Source organism: Anopheles coustani, chromosome 3 (assembly GCF_943734705.1).
Source record: "Anopheles coustani chromosome 3, idAnoCousDA_361_x.2, whole genome shotgun sequence".
Classification (NCBI taxonomy): Eukaryota; Metazoa; Arthropoda; class Insecta; order Diptera; family Culicidae; genus Anopheles; species Anopheles coustani.
Window position 1 is genome coordinate 83,699,820 of NC_071288.1, and position 18,715 is coordinate 83,718,534.

The window sequence follows — 18,715 nt, forward strand, 5'->3', positions numbered from 1 at the left end:
GCCGCCATTAGCCTTGACCAAGTGGATAAATTAGAAGGTGAGCTCATTGTAATTGAAGACAATTTTTGACAGTTGTCGTGCGTACGTTTTGAAGAAAATGTATGTTTTTCATATTTATTTAATTTATTGTTAAAGAAAGCGAAATATTTGTCCAGGTTTGATGTAAAATTTGACAATATTACAGTAAAATCCTGGGAATAAAATCAAATGTCGACTGCAGAATTACGCCGACAAATACGCTTGCTTGCTTGTATAACAGTTTCAAGCAGGTATTTTCGCCTATAGCCGAGACGCAATCCAATTATCTTTTCAATTAAAGTAATTATGTTGAGGATTCATAGGAACTTTGTGCCGTTTAGTTTCTTCCATCTTTTTTCAAATAAAAAATTACAATATGACACATTAAAAAATAACGTTACGAACTTTCTGTTATATACAATACAATAGAAAAAGGCCTTTTAGCTGCGACTTGGTGGTGCCCATGGCGCAGCGGTAGCGCGAGGAAACACCACACCGCAGGTGTGGGATCGAATCTCGAATCAGGCACCCTCCGGTATTACGAACGGCTGACCACCGATCTATAATATACCGTCTTTCGGTCACACAAACTCTCTTCGGAGAGAGGCCTTGTCCCACTAGGGGATGTCGTGCCAAATAAAAAAAAAAAAAAAGCTGCGACTCGAACCGATTCAACAGGAGCGAGCTAGGGGAAGCACTCCTCCTACTATGATCCGCATTAGTGATGTGCGCTCTTAATGAGAATGAGTGAGTGATTCGAATCTTAATATTGAATGAACGATTTAAATCCTAACAGATAGTTTTTGTGACTCCCTTTGATTTGAATCCTTAACTGGGATTCAAATCTCAAAAGAATGAACGAGTTGGTCGCTAGTCACCATAGAGATCGAATCCCAGTTTGGGAATCTGGGACACTTGGGATTCGAATCATAACTTGGTTTCGAATCTCTATGACGACTAGCGACTCTTTTACCAACTCGTTCATTCTTTTGGGATTCGAATCCCAGTTAAGGATTCAAATCACCTCGAAGGTTAAGAGCCCCGCTACACGACCCGAAAACTCAAAAACTTCTCGGCGAGAAGAGGGGAACAACCGAGAAGTTTACGTTAAAAACTTTTCAGCTCCGTGAGCTGAAAACTGCACCCGAGAAGTTTTTGGCAGCTAACCGAAAACTCAAATGCGTCAGAAGAAGAAGACGAAAAAGAAATAAATGTAAACATAACAAATCTCAAAAACAAAATAAACGAACATATGGTGATAAATTTACGTGTTTCTTTTGTAGTTACGGTTAGTTAATATTTTGTTATTTTATAGCTAGAATATCAATTATAAATTCACTATAGATCAGGGGTTCGCAAAGTCCGGCCCACCAACTGATTCCAAAATCTAAAAGTTTCAAAAAGTTTAATGATAAAGATTAAAATATTTTATTCTACCACTTTTTATGTAACTTGAGAACATCAAAATCTTCCTTCTTCATGCGAAGAAAGTTAATTATAGTTTCATTTGCTTGCTCTGCTACAGTATTGTCCAGCAAACGGTTGCCATCTTCTTGCCTCCGCACAATACGCCTGTTGCGTTGTTGCAAGTTTTGGGTACTCAACTCGATGACCCGCGATAGGGTAGTTAGCCACACTTCAACAGATTATCCATCTTTTACTTTTTGTGTGAATTGAAATAAGATCTTGTTTGCTTTGAAGGAAGATTTTTGAGTTAACTGAAAAATCAAAAACAAAAACCTCGTTGCGCCGCAAAGTTTTGAGTTTGCGGCTCGTGTAGCGTGGCTCACAGAATTGGTACCACAAAACGCGGCTACACGAACCGAGAAGATTTTGACGTAAACTTATACGGTTTTTGAGTTCTCGGTTGGAGTTTTCGGTTCGTGTAGCGGCCCGGTAATAAATCATTTTACACGTTCACAAAAGAGTGACTTAAAGATTCGCATCATCGTGATGATTATTCACTCTGATTCAAATCTCTAAAAAGAGTTGTTATTCTCATCACTAATCCGCATCTCTCTCAAACCGGAAATAAGTCGATAGGTTTTTTGAATGGTCAATGCCTGATTCAAACGTAATGTTTTGTTTATGAAAAAAAAAGTTTATTATATTCAAACGTTTGTGATAAAATAAAACTCGACAAATCCCATTCGTAATACGGTGTAGAATCGATTTATTTTGATAAACTTTACCTGACGTTATAATGCTACGTATATACATACACAGAAAACCGTTTCATGCTTGTTTTGCTCTTCCCAATCAGCAAACGCACCCTTTTACACTGATTTTCTGGTGATTAGCACCGTCAATTAATTTTTTCCGTTATAATGCAATTGTTCATACATGTTATACATGCAGGCAGCATCTCTACACGACCTGAAAGCGTTCGAATGTGGCTCTATACCTAATCAAACACTCTCAATGGAGCAAAATGCTAGACAACTTTCAAGTATTTTGATTGATTTTGAATCAAACCGTCCATACCGTGTTAGACCAACTGAATCGAGGACAAAAAAAAAACACAAAATAAACTGCTATTAAAAACTAAAAGTTCGTGGGCCGTTAGCGTTCCATAGTGTGTTACAAACAGTTGAATTTAGTTTAACTAGTTCTAGTGCTCTGTTTGCAACACACACCCATCATATAAATATGGTTAATATGGTTGAATTGGTAAAGTCTAGTTTTAAACTAAATCAGTGATCTATTTAAATGTTATTAAGTAAAAAATACCTAAGAAGCCAATAAGCAGCTGCTTGAAAAGCAAACTAGTATCATAAATAGTATTGGCAATGCAACTGCTTTCCACTAACATTACAACGGAACGAATGGTAGTACAATCGCAAGACGTTTGTGATAGGGTGCCGATTAAGCTAGATATCCTTTTCTTCTGCAGACCTTTCCTTCTCTCCAGGATGGAAATTGTTGGAAACTCTTCTGCTGGAGAAAAGGCTCTCCAAGGAGTCATTCCTTTTTTGCCGATAAATATAGATGAACAATGTGTTTTTCATTTGGTATTATTTTTCCCGGTAAACTGCGTGAATTCTTGTCTGCACTATTTGTTTAGCTAAAGACAATGTTTAAGGAGACCGCGAATGTAATTTCTAACGTTATCATTGCACGAGAAAGGTGAAAACACACGAACTGCAACTTTTGCAGGAGAATAGTACGTACGGTGTGGGAGTGTGTTTCGTAAATAGTTTGCTGAAAGAACGATTGAAGTTCAATCCCTTAATGCCCTCCTCCTAAAGAATGTTCAGAAACGAACAATTGTTCATTCAGCTTGTAAAATCTGTAATTTCCTAACTTTGTGAGAGGACCCACGCAATTTAATTGCACACATTTGGATAGTAGAAAGTTTTCAAGTAAAACCAACGCATTTAGGAATAAGTTATAATACAATGTAAGATGTTGAACATACTCCACAGCGGTGTTTCAACGTAATTTCATGCGGATTTGGTTAATAATTTTCATCACAAATAAGTCAGCTTTGCGTACCGGTGTGCTTACTATCGTTTTAACGGTTGCAGTAATATTCACGTAAAAATTAAGCATGAACAAATAGTCCCCTTACTTGGAAAATGAAGTAATGAAAAATTGCTCGTTTCTGAACGCACTTGAACTCTTTTATGTGTTTTTTTTTGCGTGTGTCACATGGAGCTTTAAGCCACTTGCAAGCACTTGTATAATTATCATTTTTGTTCACACTAAACTATGGTTTGCGTTTGGATAGGGTGCTCCTGCATCGTGGATTTGATCTTCAAAAAACCTATCTACCAAAATAGTACGCGTCGGGTTGTATAGTTGTGGTGTAGTGTACGATTTTCCAGTCTGAGTTTGATTATTCTAACGCATCAACGCATTTCGTCATCGCAAGAATCGGTTCACGGTTTAAGGAGTAGAACACGAGCCCTTCCAAAGGGCTTCCAACTATTGAATAACAAACGAGACAAACTATAAAACGATACAAGAGAAAAAAAACTATACAAATGTTGCCACCTGCTTGCCTGGTGTGTACGGTCAAACGTATTACCTATTCGTTACCCTATGTAATAACTGTCGTCCCTGGGCACATTCTGTCTTCCATCCAATATACCGGATGTGTCAGTATAATATTACTTGTGTTTCGCTCAATATATGGTATGTCCCTGTGCGACACCTTCGACTAGCTGCTGGGGAATATCCCCCGGATGCAAATATCTTTATATATATACGCATGTCCGACTGAGAACGGAAAGTGTGTGTGTGTGTGGCATGAAAACGACACAAACGTATTAAATACATAAACACATCTGCCGACGCTTGTGTTCCTCTTTTCTTCTCGCTTCACTCTGGTGAACCAGACAAGAACAGTTCTTCACATTATTGTCTTTCATCGTATTACTGCCTCGCGGTCGTCGAATTTCTCCACACTCTTATGCTACAACGGGAGAGGGATGATGATGCAGGATGTCCACAAACAATCGGAGAAAGGATCACAACATCCGCCACACGCGCTCCGTGCTGAAAACAACAACATCGTACAGGAAGCAAAATGACGTGTATCACAAAACAGTATCAACAATTTGGTTGTATATCTCCCCGTTAAGGGCGAGGTTTGTATCGTCTGTCCGAATAGTTTCTGATCGGAAGCGTACATAGACGCAAAAAAGGAAATAAAAACGTTACGATGCCACCACCGGTAGGAGGGTGCTACCGAAGCTTGGCCTCTCTGTTGTAGTACCCGGCGTCCTTCCAGTGGCAAACGATGAGCAGCGTTACGCCAAGCAGCACTGTGGTCATCAGCTGCACACCATCGACCAACAAGCAGCGTGGTCGATCTCGCTCCACCACCACCAATACCGAACCATCGGCCGTGACTGTGGCCACCGACGACGGAAGGTGGCGTCAGTAATCGTACTTTTCGTTCGACCACCCGAACACGGCTTTAAAGTCGCTTGGCGAGTGGATGTCACGGTGGAAGTTTTGCTCGATCAGTAAGTACTTGCGGCGCGATTTAGTGACGTTGTGCCATCGATAGCGCAGCCGCTTGAATGCAATTTCGTCCACGAGCACCTTTTCGATGAAGAGCGAGAGCAGAAAGTTGATCAGTCCGTACGCCACCAGGTACAGGCGGAAGCGGAACTCTCCCTCCGGTGGCATCACCAGCTCAAACTGTCCCGCTATCCAGGTGGGAGGGTAAACGGTGAGCACGACGGCAATCGCCGCATTGACGACGATGCTGATGATGAAGCCGTAGTTGGAGAAGATGGACTTTCGGTAGGGTGCACCCTTGGAGAAGACGATCGCGAGGATCAAGTACTGGAAGCAGGAGACGCAGAATACGGTGTAGTTTTCGAAGCAACCGTGATCATTCAGGTCTCGGTCGGAAGTGTAGTTGAATGGTTCGAACCATGGTTGTGCCTGCACGTGGTACCAACCGGCCATTTGGATGCCGATCGCGACCATCATGTGCAGTGCGAGCGAAAGGAGTGGTGCGAGGGAAATCAGTGAGTTCGAAGGCGTCTGCTTTACCAGCGGACCGTCGTAGGAAGATGTTTTGCCGAAGAAGAACGCCACGATCGAGATGATGAAGAGATCGATGTACAGATACTGCCAGTCGGTGAGGTTCGAGTCGATCGAGTAAAGGATCACAACGGAGGCAAATTGGACCAACGAGTAGGCGGCCATAAACTTGAAGATACCGAACGAGGTGACCAGTGCCGCCCGGCCCTCCTTGATCACGTTCGGCACGCACGCGATCGTCGGGTTCTTGGAGGTGAACGGTGATGCCACGGACGATTCCGCCTCTGACAACGAAATACCCGTGTGGGCCGCCTTCAACGCTCCGCAGTCGTTCGCACCGTCACCACACATGGCCACATAGTAACCGAGGTTCTGTAGGCCCGTGATCAAGTGCTGCTTCTGATCTGGCGACATGCGAGCAAACACCGTACCGAACGTGGTTACCGTCTGCACCAGCTCCGGGAAGTGCTCATTTATGATGGCCCACGTTTTGCCGGTAAGGGCGAACCTGAACGAACCTCCCTTGCCGGCAAGCGCATGCAGTCCATCGCCGTTTTTCATTGAATTACAATCGTCGTCCGGCCCATCGTCGATCGTGATACGGTGCACGTGATCTTTATCGATAACACCACCACCGCTTAGTTGCGTCGAAATGGTGCAGGTATCGATCGAGCTGCTGATACTGTTCGACTCCGTCATGAGTGCGTAGTTACCACCGTTCTCCTTCACCTCCGACGCGACCCGATTGTCGTTAATAATGTCCGAATTAGTGAGCGGCGTCTGGCCGGTAATATCGTACGACAGGAAGTACTGGTCGGGATTGATTTTGTCCACGTGTGCCGTCAACGTTACCAGACTTTGACCCGGCAAAATCATTCCACAATCATGCGCCACACTGGCGGCCGTTAGCAGGTTGTCTCCCGTCACCATCACCGAGCGGATGTTTGCAGCGTTGAGACTTTCGATCACTTCCTCCGTGTCCGTCTTCAGTCGGTTCTCGAGGATGACGAACCCGAGAAACTTTAGCTCGCACTCCACCTTCTCCCGAGCGATCTTCTGCACCTTGGGGTAGTTCAGCTTCTTGTCCAGCTGCTTGTACGCAATCGCAATGATCCGATAGCCCTGCTGGGCGTAGAATCCGAGCTTGGACTGGAAGTCTTCCGGGATGCTCTCGGGCCGGCACAGGGAACTGATCATCTCCGGCGAACCCTTGACGTACACGTTGAAGTGGTTATCGGACACCTTTCGCGTGATAACGGACATCCTCTGGAGGGCGCTGGTAAAGGAAAACTCGCGCACGATACCAATGTCGTTTGAATTATCGTACGCCACGTCCAGTTCGAGGTTCAAATCGTCCCGCGAATCACCGCGCGGTGGCTTGACGATCGTCGGAAACAGCATGTCGTACTTCGTCTCATCGGACACATTTGCCTCCTCCAGGATCCAGCCGGTCGACTCGAATATCTTCAGATCAAGCGGATCGCCCCGCATCTCACCGTTCACGAACGTAATCGAGTGGCAGGTGACCATGCCGAACAGCAGGTGATCACTCATCGGCAACCGTGCTACGTCCTTCAGCGGAATCTGGAAGCTATTTGTCGAATCCTTGGGCAGCACACCCCACATATCCAACCCATCCTCCGTCAGCGTACCCGTCTTGTCGAAGCACACGCAATCGATACTGCCCGACACGTTGATGGCCCTCGGAGAGATGCAGTAGATGTTGCTGCGCTTCAGCCGCTTCTGCGCGTACATGCGGCCGACAGTCATCGCGGCCGGCAAGGCCGGTGGTACGGCGATCGTGATCAAATCTAGCGACTCTACAATAATCTTCACCGCACCGATGCTTCGGCTAATCTTGGTGTACAGTGTGTAAACGAACCCGCAGAACGCTACGATTCCCAGCACGGTGATGAACTTGTACGAATCCTTTTCGAACTTGTAGTCCACCGGCGGTGGGTAGAGGATCGACCGAATCAGTCCACCCTTTGCCGTGATGTTGCCCGTGTTTAGGACCTTCACCAGCACCTTCTCGCTGCCGATGTAGCGCGTCTGGATGACACGTGTCCCGCAGAACAGCGTATGCCGGGCGTGCTCTTTGCGGTTGTAGATCAAATCGCGCCGCAGCGGAAGAGGGGTCTTCGTTACTGGGACACTCTCACCCGTAAGCATCGACTCGTCGAGGATACAGTTACCGGACAGCAGAACGGCGTCACACTGCATCGTACAACCTGTGGCCGGTATCTCCAGCACATCGCCCGGCACCAGCAGCCGTGTCTCGATCACGTGCGACTCCAGGTCGTCCCGTACCACCATCGCCGTGTCGGTGCTCTTGACAGTCGAATAGAGTGCCCGCTGGTTGCGCTGGGTTTGGATGATCGAAACGGTTATACCGAACGCGCTCATCAGTATGATCACCACCGCGTAGTAGTAGTACTCGTAAAAAAACCACAGAACCACCGAGAAAATCTGAAACACGTAGAATGGATTGAGCACCTCCAGGAAGAGCAGCGTCAGAACGCCACGCAGTGGGATAAAGATTTCGTTGCTGCCGTAGATCAACCGCCGGATGTTCTGCTCGTACACCGACAGGCCCTTGGCGTGATGGATCAGCACGCTCGGTACTTCCACGTCCAGTCCCTGCAGCTTGGTAAACTTCTTGCTATCATCGCACCAAATGTACCGTAGTTTCTTGCAGCAGAAGTAACGCATCGTGCTAGCGTGCTCGAAGCGGCCGCCGCTCCGATGGTACGCCACCTGGAACGGGACGAGGGAGCGGAAAAACGCAACATAGTCCGTGATGCCATTTTGCGTCAGTTCCCGGATCACATTGCGCGCGTTGGTGGACGTGGGTTTTTTCTTTTCGTCGACAATTTCCCTAAAATGAAAGAAAGCGGAAATATAAGAAAAATTAGTTAACTTCAAATTAACATAGTTGTGGTGGGACAGTTCTGTCCATAAATTCATTAAAATAAATGTATCTACACGGTGATAACATTTTGGGATATTCTCAATAAATGTAATTTAAAAAAATATATTGCGGCATAATTCCAACACAAATCCAGTAATTTCACATTCAATTAAAAATCTATCAAGAAAATCCGACTTTGTGCTATAAAATAATTGATGTTTGAACTAGCATGGGAATATTTTGGATATGAGAAAATGAAATGATAAATTGCTCCAACGCTTATGGTTTTAGTGAGCGGCCACATAATGAACACATTGGTCGATTACTTTAAAGAATTGTTTCGCTGATATCTCGAACATATTTAGTCAAATTTTTGAGTACTTTTAGGCTTGATCCAAACAAATTGAAACAGCTTCGCTAGGCATAGTCTTTTTCGTTTCGTTCATTCTATTTTCTTAACCCAATTTCCTTGTCCACGTAAGGACAAGGACGCGCTCAAGAACCCTCCAATAATCCCTGACTGAACCGATCGTCCTTTGTAGCCCCTATTTTAATTGCTTTGTCCTACTGGAAGCACGAATCGAGGTCGGCAGCGTCTGGGCGCCGCCCGGGATAGCGTCTATCAATCAGTGTGTTTTAGCATGAGGAATTTCAATCCGTCCGCATTCCCGCCACTTCATGAAACATCGCTCGCAAGCAAATTGAATCTGTGCGGCGTCAGGCAGACACCGAGAGGCGGTCAGACAAATAAACTCTAATTAAGACTGAACCAGTGGAAACCGACCGGCCGACAACACGATTGGGCTGGTAGTACATCCCGGCACTGGTTGGCGTTCTTTCGATATCAATTCCGCGACCGCTGACGAAAGCATGGAACCGTACCTTCTCGCCACGAAAGATGACGCTCACGTTGCTGAATCTTGGGGATAATCAACAACACAGAAAAAGGCTACTAGGCCCGCATCAACACTTATGGCAAACGGAACCGACACGGCGGACCAGATGCGGGCCATAAGCTGAATCAATATCAAGTTAGAGTGTGTCGGTGATTTCCCAGCTCTTCCACATCGTTCCCGGTTCATCGAATTGCGAAGTGGCTTCGCGAGACTGGAGATACCCGTGGAAGGCCAAACGGCTATCGAACACGCAACTGTTTTGCCTTGATATTCGCCTACTCGTGTCCTTCTTGGTTGAGGGCGAACGAATTTGCACGCGTTCTTTACACAATGTCGTGTAGAGATCGTAACACAATGAAACTCTCATCATACCCAGAGATCCTTGAGTAATGATATCGATGAAATGGTTGCTTTACTCTTCAAGACTGCTGTATAACAAGACTGTTGCATGGTGTAGTTAAAGTAAGTAAAACATTCTTAACTCTCACAGAACCACATGTTTTAATGGATAAAAATAATGTTTCGACAAACTTTCATTATGCGCTTGAAATGTTCATCAATATTTATCCATTCTAATGACACGCCGACAGTAGTCAGCTCCTCCTCATCATGGATTCCAACCACTGCCAAGGCCTTTTTTATTTTCTCCAAAGGTGCCATAATTGATTACACATACAAAGCATGCTTCATTCCTTTTTGTCACGTTTGTGCCTAAAGTATTGTGCCACATGGTGAAGATTCCATAGCTTAGTAGTTAATTATTGGTGTTCACATACATTGCATACGAACGAACGAAGGTTTCGTGGATCCCAAAAGCGTCATTAAATTCATTGATTTTATCACGTTGGATCCGTTTGTGCAACATAATGGCCTGTGTTGTGTAAACAATTTGTAACAATTAAATCTGGCGACATTAAAATGGCCCATAATGTATCGTTCCAAAGTAAACGAAATCTTCAGGCTATGCAAACATATAAAAGTTTGAAAAGTAGAGACAATTTATATGATGTTTTAATATCGATATTAAATAAACAGATCCAAAGTTTAAATTGAATGCTCTACAAAAGCGTTAGTTTCCTGCTAAACGAATACCCGCTTTATGATTTGTTTGGCATGCAAAAAACCTTTCTTCGCATACTATTGATTTCTAATCGCCGTTTTGTTGATACACTGGGCGTAGCATTGCTCAAAGGTTTACTAAACCCATCAACATCATTGCTGTCGTTTACTTAAACTTCGGCCCATAACTAGGGTAGCTGTAATCAACGTGCAACATTTTCAATTCGAGCTACAGTTCTTTGTGTAGAATAAAAGATTTCTAACATGATAAAGATCTTGAAGAAAAAATCAGTTATGTGGACAACAACAAAAATCACCAACCAATTTACTAATTTCGTCCCTTTTTCTAGATGTCCCTTAAAAATAATAATGTTTAAATACAAATACTAATTCAAGTAACTTTTAATTTGACAATCTTGTTAAAGAAAGTTTCTTACTACTATATAAGTCATACGGAATGGGGCTCGTTGAATGTGGTTAGTCAGCTCAATAAACATTGCTCAACAACATGGTGAATGAAATGACAGACATTCTTTGTTTTCCCCCGGCACAAGTGTATCTCAAACCCAATAAAGAGCAATTGTCGATGTACGTAAACTCGTTTACTGCCCCATGATGACTGTTGAATGTTTTCAAATAAACGCTGAAGGGCGGCGTGCGCGGCATGCACCGAGAATTTAAAGATAAGAACGAGTATCCTTGCACGGTGTGCTGGCTTTTACTGCTTAGAATTCGCTGAAAAAGGCACGCTTTCGCGTACTACCTCTCCGTCCTTCGGCCGGTTTTACGATGCATTTTTGGAGCGATTTCGTGCACAACGGTTTATTATCTACAACACGATGTGCCCGCATCGGTCGAATGGGGATCGTTCAAGGTAGCAGCGATGATGGCAATAGACATGAGAAGCACATGCCGATACATCGGAACCGCACACTAGTCCTGCCCGTGCACCCTTGGAGAGTGCTGACCCGGCTACCACCCGCAACAACAATGCACCACCACCGACTGGTATTATGGTCATTCCCATTGAAGCTGCTGGTGAGTCGATCACGCGAGAGAGGGCAAGCACGTGCACGTGGGAGGGAAAGTGAGGCGGGAAGGGCATGGCCGCATGCGGAACGAAACAATCAGCAATCGCACGCGGTGACGTTTTGCACAAACTCATTGTGTTTGGTGGTGGCCACAATCACTGTACAGCGTCCACCAGCTAAGTCCAGTGCCGCGAATCCGTCCGGATGTGAGCATTACGGTTCCTCTGCAAATCGGTTACTGTCAGTCAAGAGGGGGACTACTCACTGGATCTTCTATCCTTCGCACAGAAACGCATTCAAATTTGCATCATTGACACGTGTAGCACTAGGTCGACAAAGAAATTGTTACATGCAAAACCCAGTACACACACACACACACGCGCGCGCTCATACCAACCGACCGACCAGCTGGAAGACTTGAATGGACGTGGCATGGATTACATTCTGGTGACTGACGATTACGCGCCTAGCCGATAAGGGCCGAAGGAAAGGCGATTACGGGGTGGCTTAATCAATCGCTCTAAGTTTATTGACTAGATTAGCCCGTCGGGAGGCTGGCGGGCATGTAGAGGCGGTTAATGTGTGGTTGTTGAAGGCGAATTGTTCCCAAGGTTGGATGGTGAAAATACATCTGGCTTAGGATAACGACAAAACGAACCCCCGAACGATAAAAGGAGACTTTTACGACGAACAATCAGAGCTGCAAAAGAACCGTAACCTTTGGAGATACGAAATGTTGTCAAACAGAGTGGGATCGTCTAGTCTTGTGACCAATCATGTAAATTAATTTCCATGATTAAAAAAATATTCACACCCCCAAAAAATATTATCTTATTATTAAAATATTATAATATTATCTTTACGTTTAAAAAGTATTGCGTTTTCCAGGACTGAATAAAAACTCTAAAGCAATTCATTTGGAAGAGCAAGAATTGAAAAAAACACCTTTTCAGCGATCTACTAGTTCTACCGGAAACAATTGAAATTGTTTCCTGCACTTGATTTTCGAACGCAAGAGTACTCGCTTCGTCATGTATGGTAATTAATTTTTTTTTTCTACTTTCCGTATCGTAGATCGTTCACGGTCATCTAAAAAGCACCGTCCATGTACTTCATTCGACTCAGTCCGGTGGAACAAACCACAAGGTTCAAGGTGGGTTACCCACACCTTCAAAAGAAAGGGAAACCAATTTTTCCATAATCATAAACAAAATATGAAAATATTGATTTTCTTCTCAAGCGATATTGAAAAGGGACAAGATTTTCATCCAGGGTTGGTTATAAATCTGAGATGAGTACTGAAGACTGAGATGAGTACTGCAGTTCTAGTTCGGTAGTGCATCAGAGCGGATGTTAGCAGTGCATAAGTTTCCTGAAAGGGTTAGCGGAAAAGTAAGGTTACGGCACGACCGCGTGGTGACGCCGAGCTGGAGCTCAGGTCAGACAAATCCTAGCTGCCGCACATCTCGTGCCGTTTGAGACAATCAAGCGGACCACGAGTTCTTGTGTCCTGACAACGGAAGGAATTATCCCTCCCGTGGACGGCGGGTGGACATATGGCTATTATAGCCGGTCCTAAAGGACGAGCCCCTTCATAGGAGTTCGGACAGAGTTGGTACGCCTCTGATTACGTGTAAGGGAACAAATTGTTCGACTTAGCGTAGGAGGATATACCCCGACTCGCATATCGAAAGAAGAAGAAGAAGAAGAGATGAGTACTGAAGAATTTGAGAACACAGAAAACGCGTTACAGAGCTGTACCAAAATGTCCACAATTAGTTATTAAACATTCTACGTGATCCAAAACAGCTTATATAGTGGAAAACATAATAGAAAGAGTTCAAGTACATGTTTAATCCGGCTATTCACTTACAACTGCTCTTGATAGCATGCACATACAGTGCCTGCGAACCAAATGCCATCGCAGTCCGTGTGCATGAATGAAAAGTTGGCCACAACGGCATGTGGTATGAATTTGGCACACAGCCGCTGATAATCGAGGGACCAGTCCCTTCCTAAATAGCCTACTTAACTTATCACTTTTTGAACGCCTTAACTACACCTGCACTTACATGCTCGTTAGCGACCGTCCTGTGCTAAAGATAACAGGACACATTGACCGAGCGGAGTGTGTCACTCTAGAGCCGCTGAATGTCACAATTCCCGCACCCACACATATCTCCGCCACACCGGTCGCCTCTGTAAACGTTTGCCCCCATTGTAACTTGGTGAATTGACTTCTTTTCCGACGTTGTTAAAACGAACGAACGAAACGGAAATAGTAACAAACAAACCGAGTAGCAGGTCTTTAGAATGCATTTTAAACGGCGTGCCACATGCATTCGGAAGGTGATTATGGATGATGCGTTACACCTACACTGGAAGAAGGTTGCCAACGAGACTACTCAACGGAGGAATTCCCTGACATTTGACGGAACTGGTATAACAAGCAGTGCAAAAGAGATCTCCTTTTGTGGTTTATACTCAAAGTGAATCTGTACAAATTCTAACTAGCCAATAAAAGCAGAACGAGCAATTTAAGATATCATCTTTTTTTATAGTTACAACAAATGCATTTACTCCGTAAAGCTCCTTCAGGAGGTTTTAAACCATCTAAATTATTCGGGTCTTTTGGGGAAATTGTAATAAAAAGCTAAACATGATGAATTAAGCTGGTAAGATAAGTGCCAATGCTTTCAGAATTTTAGTTTAATTTGTCAAGCGTTTTGTGTTAAAACATAAAAAACGATGTGTCCTTGCTGTTCCTTCTAGGCTTTCGATGATATTTATTCTTTGTTTCTACAGACTTACGAAAACAATTGAATAGACCGATCGTCGAGCGGATTAAAGGATTAAAAAATAACTTAATTTAATTTGACAACTCAAAATAACACATTCAAATTCATCATATGACGTTACAGATACTGTAAATTGAAGAATTTAACAGTTGTTTATGATCTTAATGTGGTTCAATCAGCAAAAATAAATACAGGCCTTTTTTGTTGTCAATCACTGTACGCTACGGTTCGCTGTAAATGATCGGCTAATCATTTACAATCATCTGTTGCGTCATGTACGCGTGTGGTCCACGCAAATCGTGCGTTGCTGTGCACAGGAAAAGCGGCTACAAACAAACGGCGCTCGCAATCAACCTGTTACTAGCGCGAACGAAGTGGTTGCGCGGTGCTAGACAAACGTTCTGAACCGTAACCGGACCCCCATGGCCACCTACGACTGCTATACATCTTATCGAGTAATGATTTTATCCGTATCCGCGAATAGTAATACTTTTTTCGTACCTGATCCAACCTTCTTGCCCTTTTGCCGCGCCCGCTTGGCGTGATAACTACATAATCGCCGACAAACGATAGTGGGGGTACGCGGCTCAATTGGCGCAATTTAATGTCCATCCAGCGAATTATTTGAAAAACGCCTTAACCCCTCCTCGCCTGCCTTAATTCTGCGGACCGCTCTTCGGAACCACCGTGAAAAAAGGCAGCGCAGCCAGTTGTTCACGGATTTTCGGAGGTATTTTAAAGTGCGCAATAATAGAGCCAACGTTATGATTGATTGGCGTACGACGGTGGCGGAGGGATTCTCTAATCTCACCCACCCTCTGCCAGGCGTCATTACTTGGGAGTTTAGGTACAATACATCTTCTCCGGACGATAATAGCAGGGAAACGCGATAGGAAATGAGACGAAATCGCGCACGGGCACATTTTTCTATCAACGATAAGATTGGGAGGGATTTACCACTGCTGCAAGGGAAGTAAGTAGTCATCGGCTACAAAGAAAGAATCGTGAACGAATCATAAGTTTGCAAAAATATGTATGCATCAATCTTGACCAAACTAAAACTAATGATCAAATAAAACCAGTGTGTCTTAGAAATTTACCATAGGTACAATTCAATTAAAACATTTCATTTAACACCTTGTCTCGCTTTAAAAGACTCTAGAGAACATATTTTTGGTGCTGCATAAACATACTAGCACGCTCATTTCGATGGTCCTCATTATTTTCAACCCCTTCAATAGATCATCAGAGGAGGCTTGTAGAAAAGTGAAAGGAAGCCTTTTACCACCCGAGCTGACGAAGACTAGGTAGGTGTTCTAGTATGTATGTTTCACAATTTGGTCCACTTGCAGGCGTTTTCTTTTTCCACAAGCCTGGTTTGTTTCCTTCGCGGTTACACTTACGTCATATACCGGCGACCGTGAACCGTTCACGAATGCCGAAGAACACCGGTCGAAGGACAAGTCAAACAGCGTCGACGGGGACCATACTCGACCGGTCCTGAAAAGGGCAGAACAGGAAAAGGAGACTTCCAGTGGTGCCCGTACGCATCGCACATCGATGCGACATTGCCGGTTTCCTTTAGACGACAATTTTTCAATCTACAGACCAGACAACGCATCCTCCACGCTTTCCTTTCCATACTTTAAGGGGCACTTGTTACGCAATCCTTCTTTTTACCGCAATCATTCAAGCGGTATATAGATGCTGGTCAGCAGCTGGACAACATCTAATATAACGAACGTGGTTCTCTCGCTAGACAACGTTTCAAATTTTAAAAAACCCCTCAGGCGCCGACTCGGATTTTAGCAGACATCTTCGCGGGCGAACTAACTTCAAACTCCCCGACGGATCTAGTTGAGTCCATGCAGCCAATGGTGTGGAATTTTAATGTCGTCGGGGAAACACCGGCATGGCTTGCACGTTGATTCCCGGAATGAAGAATGATTGGGATGGAGTTGCGTTTTTTTTGTTTTGTTTTCGGCAACCATAATCAACTCCACCAGCATGAATCGGGTTTTTGTTTTTGGGTTTGGTATGCAAGACATGTTCAATCCTGTCGGTTAACTTGCTGTTGCCAATGGTTACACCTCTCTCTATCTCTCTTTTTGCTGCAACCCTCGAATGCCCTAGAGGGGGGTTTATAGGATATAATGAACCGGTTTTCGTATTTCATCACAACTTGGTGCTGCTGTTCGGGCTTTTTTTGCCTTTTTTTTCCTTTCTTCCAATATGTTTTTGCAAAATCGCAATAGGTAAGCGAGATTTTGTTTTCAACTAAGCTTAAATATTTTTTTTCTTTTTTCACAACCTCGTTAGTCTTACCGGTTTTAATTGGTGGTTAACAACGTTAAACACTTGAGGTTGGCATGAGATAACGACGGGATCTGTGAATTTTCTTGATGTGATCCGTCAAATTCCCATTCAAAAAGTAAACAAGAACTCAAACCGAGCCGTTTTGTATCCGCGTAGACGTCGATATTTCATTTTCTCATGATAACCTCAACTAGCTGCGTGCAGTAAAACAAAGTGTGGACATTTTTTATTTCAAATGTGTATGGCGTAACATCCACGCTTACTACTTGTTCTTCAGGAAACATGGCGCTGAGGCTGCTTCTTAATGAATGATGTTCTTAGCCTCCTAGATGCCACATACAGGTTGTTTACTCAGGTGGTAAAACGACGCCTGTGCGCAACAACGCCTTACTTGAGAAGGACCAACTTTTAAAGGTTTTTCAGTGGAACTCTGGCTAAAGAACGATAAAATTTGTTTTTAACAGTTCAATTCGACTGTATTCATACGAAACAAAATCATAACAACCGGAAGGTAATAAAGAACTCAACTGCAACCTTGAGCGCCCGCCTCAGTTGAGTTAACTGGCGTTGAGGAAATCATAACGAAACGACCTTACAAGGGGATCATCCTCAAGGGGCATTATGCATTCGATCGCACGAACATAGTAAAAACATTCCCACAGACGTAACAATGGGGCATGCTGGGACACGGGTGAAAGGTTATCGTAGGGTGGGATGATATGCCTACCCCACAATGCCTTTTTGCTTTTCACTTTCCATCCGATCGAATTTTCCAGCCAAGCTACAGCACAGCCTTCACATGAAGCACAATTATTGCATCATTATCGCATAATGAACTAAGTTAGTAGAGCACCTGAAGGCCAGACGCCTAACGACCCCCCTTTGTACTAACCTGATAACATCATCACTGAGCGTTATGACGTCCTTGACGTAGAACAGATCGTGCTTCCGCTGGTACGCCTCGTGAATAAGCACCTTTTCGGCGTGCTCGAGTGAACACTCCCGGTGCGTGGCCAACAGGAGCCAGTGGCGCCGCCAGTGCATCACCAGCCGCAAGATGCCGAAGGTCAGGATGAAGCCGACGTAGCACAGGAACGTCTTGCGCAGGCACCGCTCGTACCCGGTGATGAACATCTGGTCCTCTTCGCCATCGTTCAGGATGTCGTGGACGGACGCCTGCAGACCGGACTCCTGCAACAGCTCAACTAAAGTGGACATACCATCAGGATGGGCTTTCTCATGCTCCAGATCGGACCGAAAGGATCGGCGTCGTTGTTGTTGTTGCTGACGATGTGGTTGCGAATGGGATGTTGGTTTGGACTTACGCGCATGCTTGATCTGTACTGCCGGCGTTGGAGCATCTCCGTTCGGTTGCTTCTGCTGCTCATACTCTTGCTTGCTATGGTCATTTTCCGTACCGATCACCACCTGCACTTCGTCATCTTGGGACACTTCTATCGGCCGCCGATCGGTTTCGTCGATACCGGTCGTCGCATCGTCGACATCGGTGGCAGCGACAGGAGAGCGAGGACATCCCCCAGCGATTCCCAGCGACGGCGTCACATTGGTCAAAGGCATATCTAGCTGTTCGTCCTCGCCTGCTGCTCCTGCTGCTGCTCCCACCGATGCCGATCGGCGCGATTCGGTGGGCGAGCCCGACCGACGCCGATCCTCTTCCAGTGGCATTACGACGTTGAACCTTCAAGCGCCACAGTGGGCCCAAAATTTTCTACTAGAAAAAAAACCTTCTCCGATCACTATCACCACACTCGATCGATCTGCCTCGCGATCAACCCCGATCGGGATAACCCCCGCGGGACGCGGCTTTAACACAAAAACACACACACACACTCGCGACGACGACACCGCCAAGAGATGGGCTGGCTGCAAGGCACGCAGGCCGTCAGGGAGGCTTCACCCGTGCGACTCTCCGGCGGGTGATCAAACCGACTGAATCACGATGCTGCTGCTCGGCGCAACAGAGGCGGTTCCAGCAGCAGGAGCAGCAGCAGCAGCGCGAGATACCGAACACGCCGCCACCGATGCCTGCGACGACTGCCGACACCGCGGACACGCGGCCGGCCGCAAGACGCCGACGAGGCACGACCACCTTCGCCGAGCTAATGGTGATCGCTAGTGTTGGTGATCGGATTCCGCGGCCCTACGTGTATTGTTTACAATCGC

General features: G+C 45.1%; 1 protein-coding gene across 1 annotated transcript; it reads right to left on the reverse strand.

Annotated features, from left to right (window-relative positions):
• Positions 1-2,176: 2,176 nt before the first annotated feature.
• Positions 2,177-17,862, reverse strand: LOC131267943 (polyamine-transporting ATPase 13A3). Its single transcript, XM_058270783.1, has 3 exons — positions 17,857-17,862; positions 17,424-17,815; positions 2,177-8,398 (listed from the first exon to the last, which is right to left on the reverse strand). Exons 1-3 carry the CDS (start codon positions 17,860-17,862, stop codon positions 4,903-4,905), a joined length of 3,894 nt encoding a protein of 1,297 aa, XP_058126766.1. The 3' UTR covers positions 2,177-4,902.
• Between the last annotated feature and the right edge of the window lie 853 nt (positions 17,863-18,715).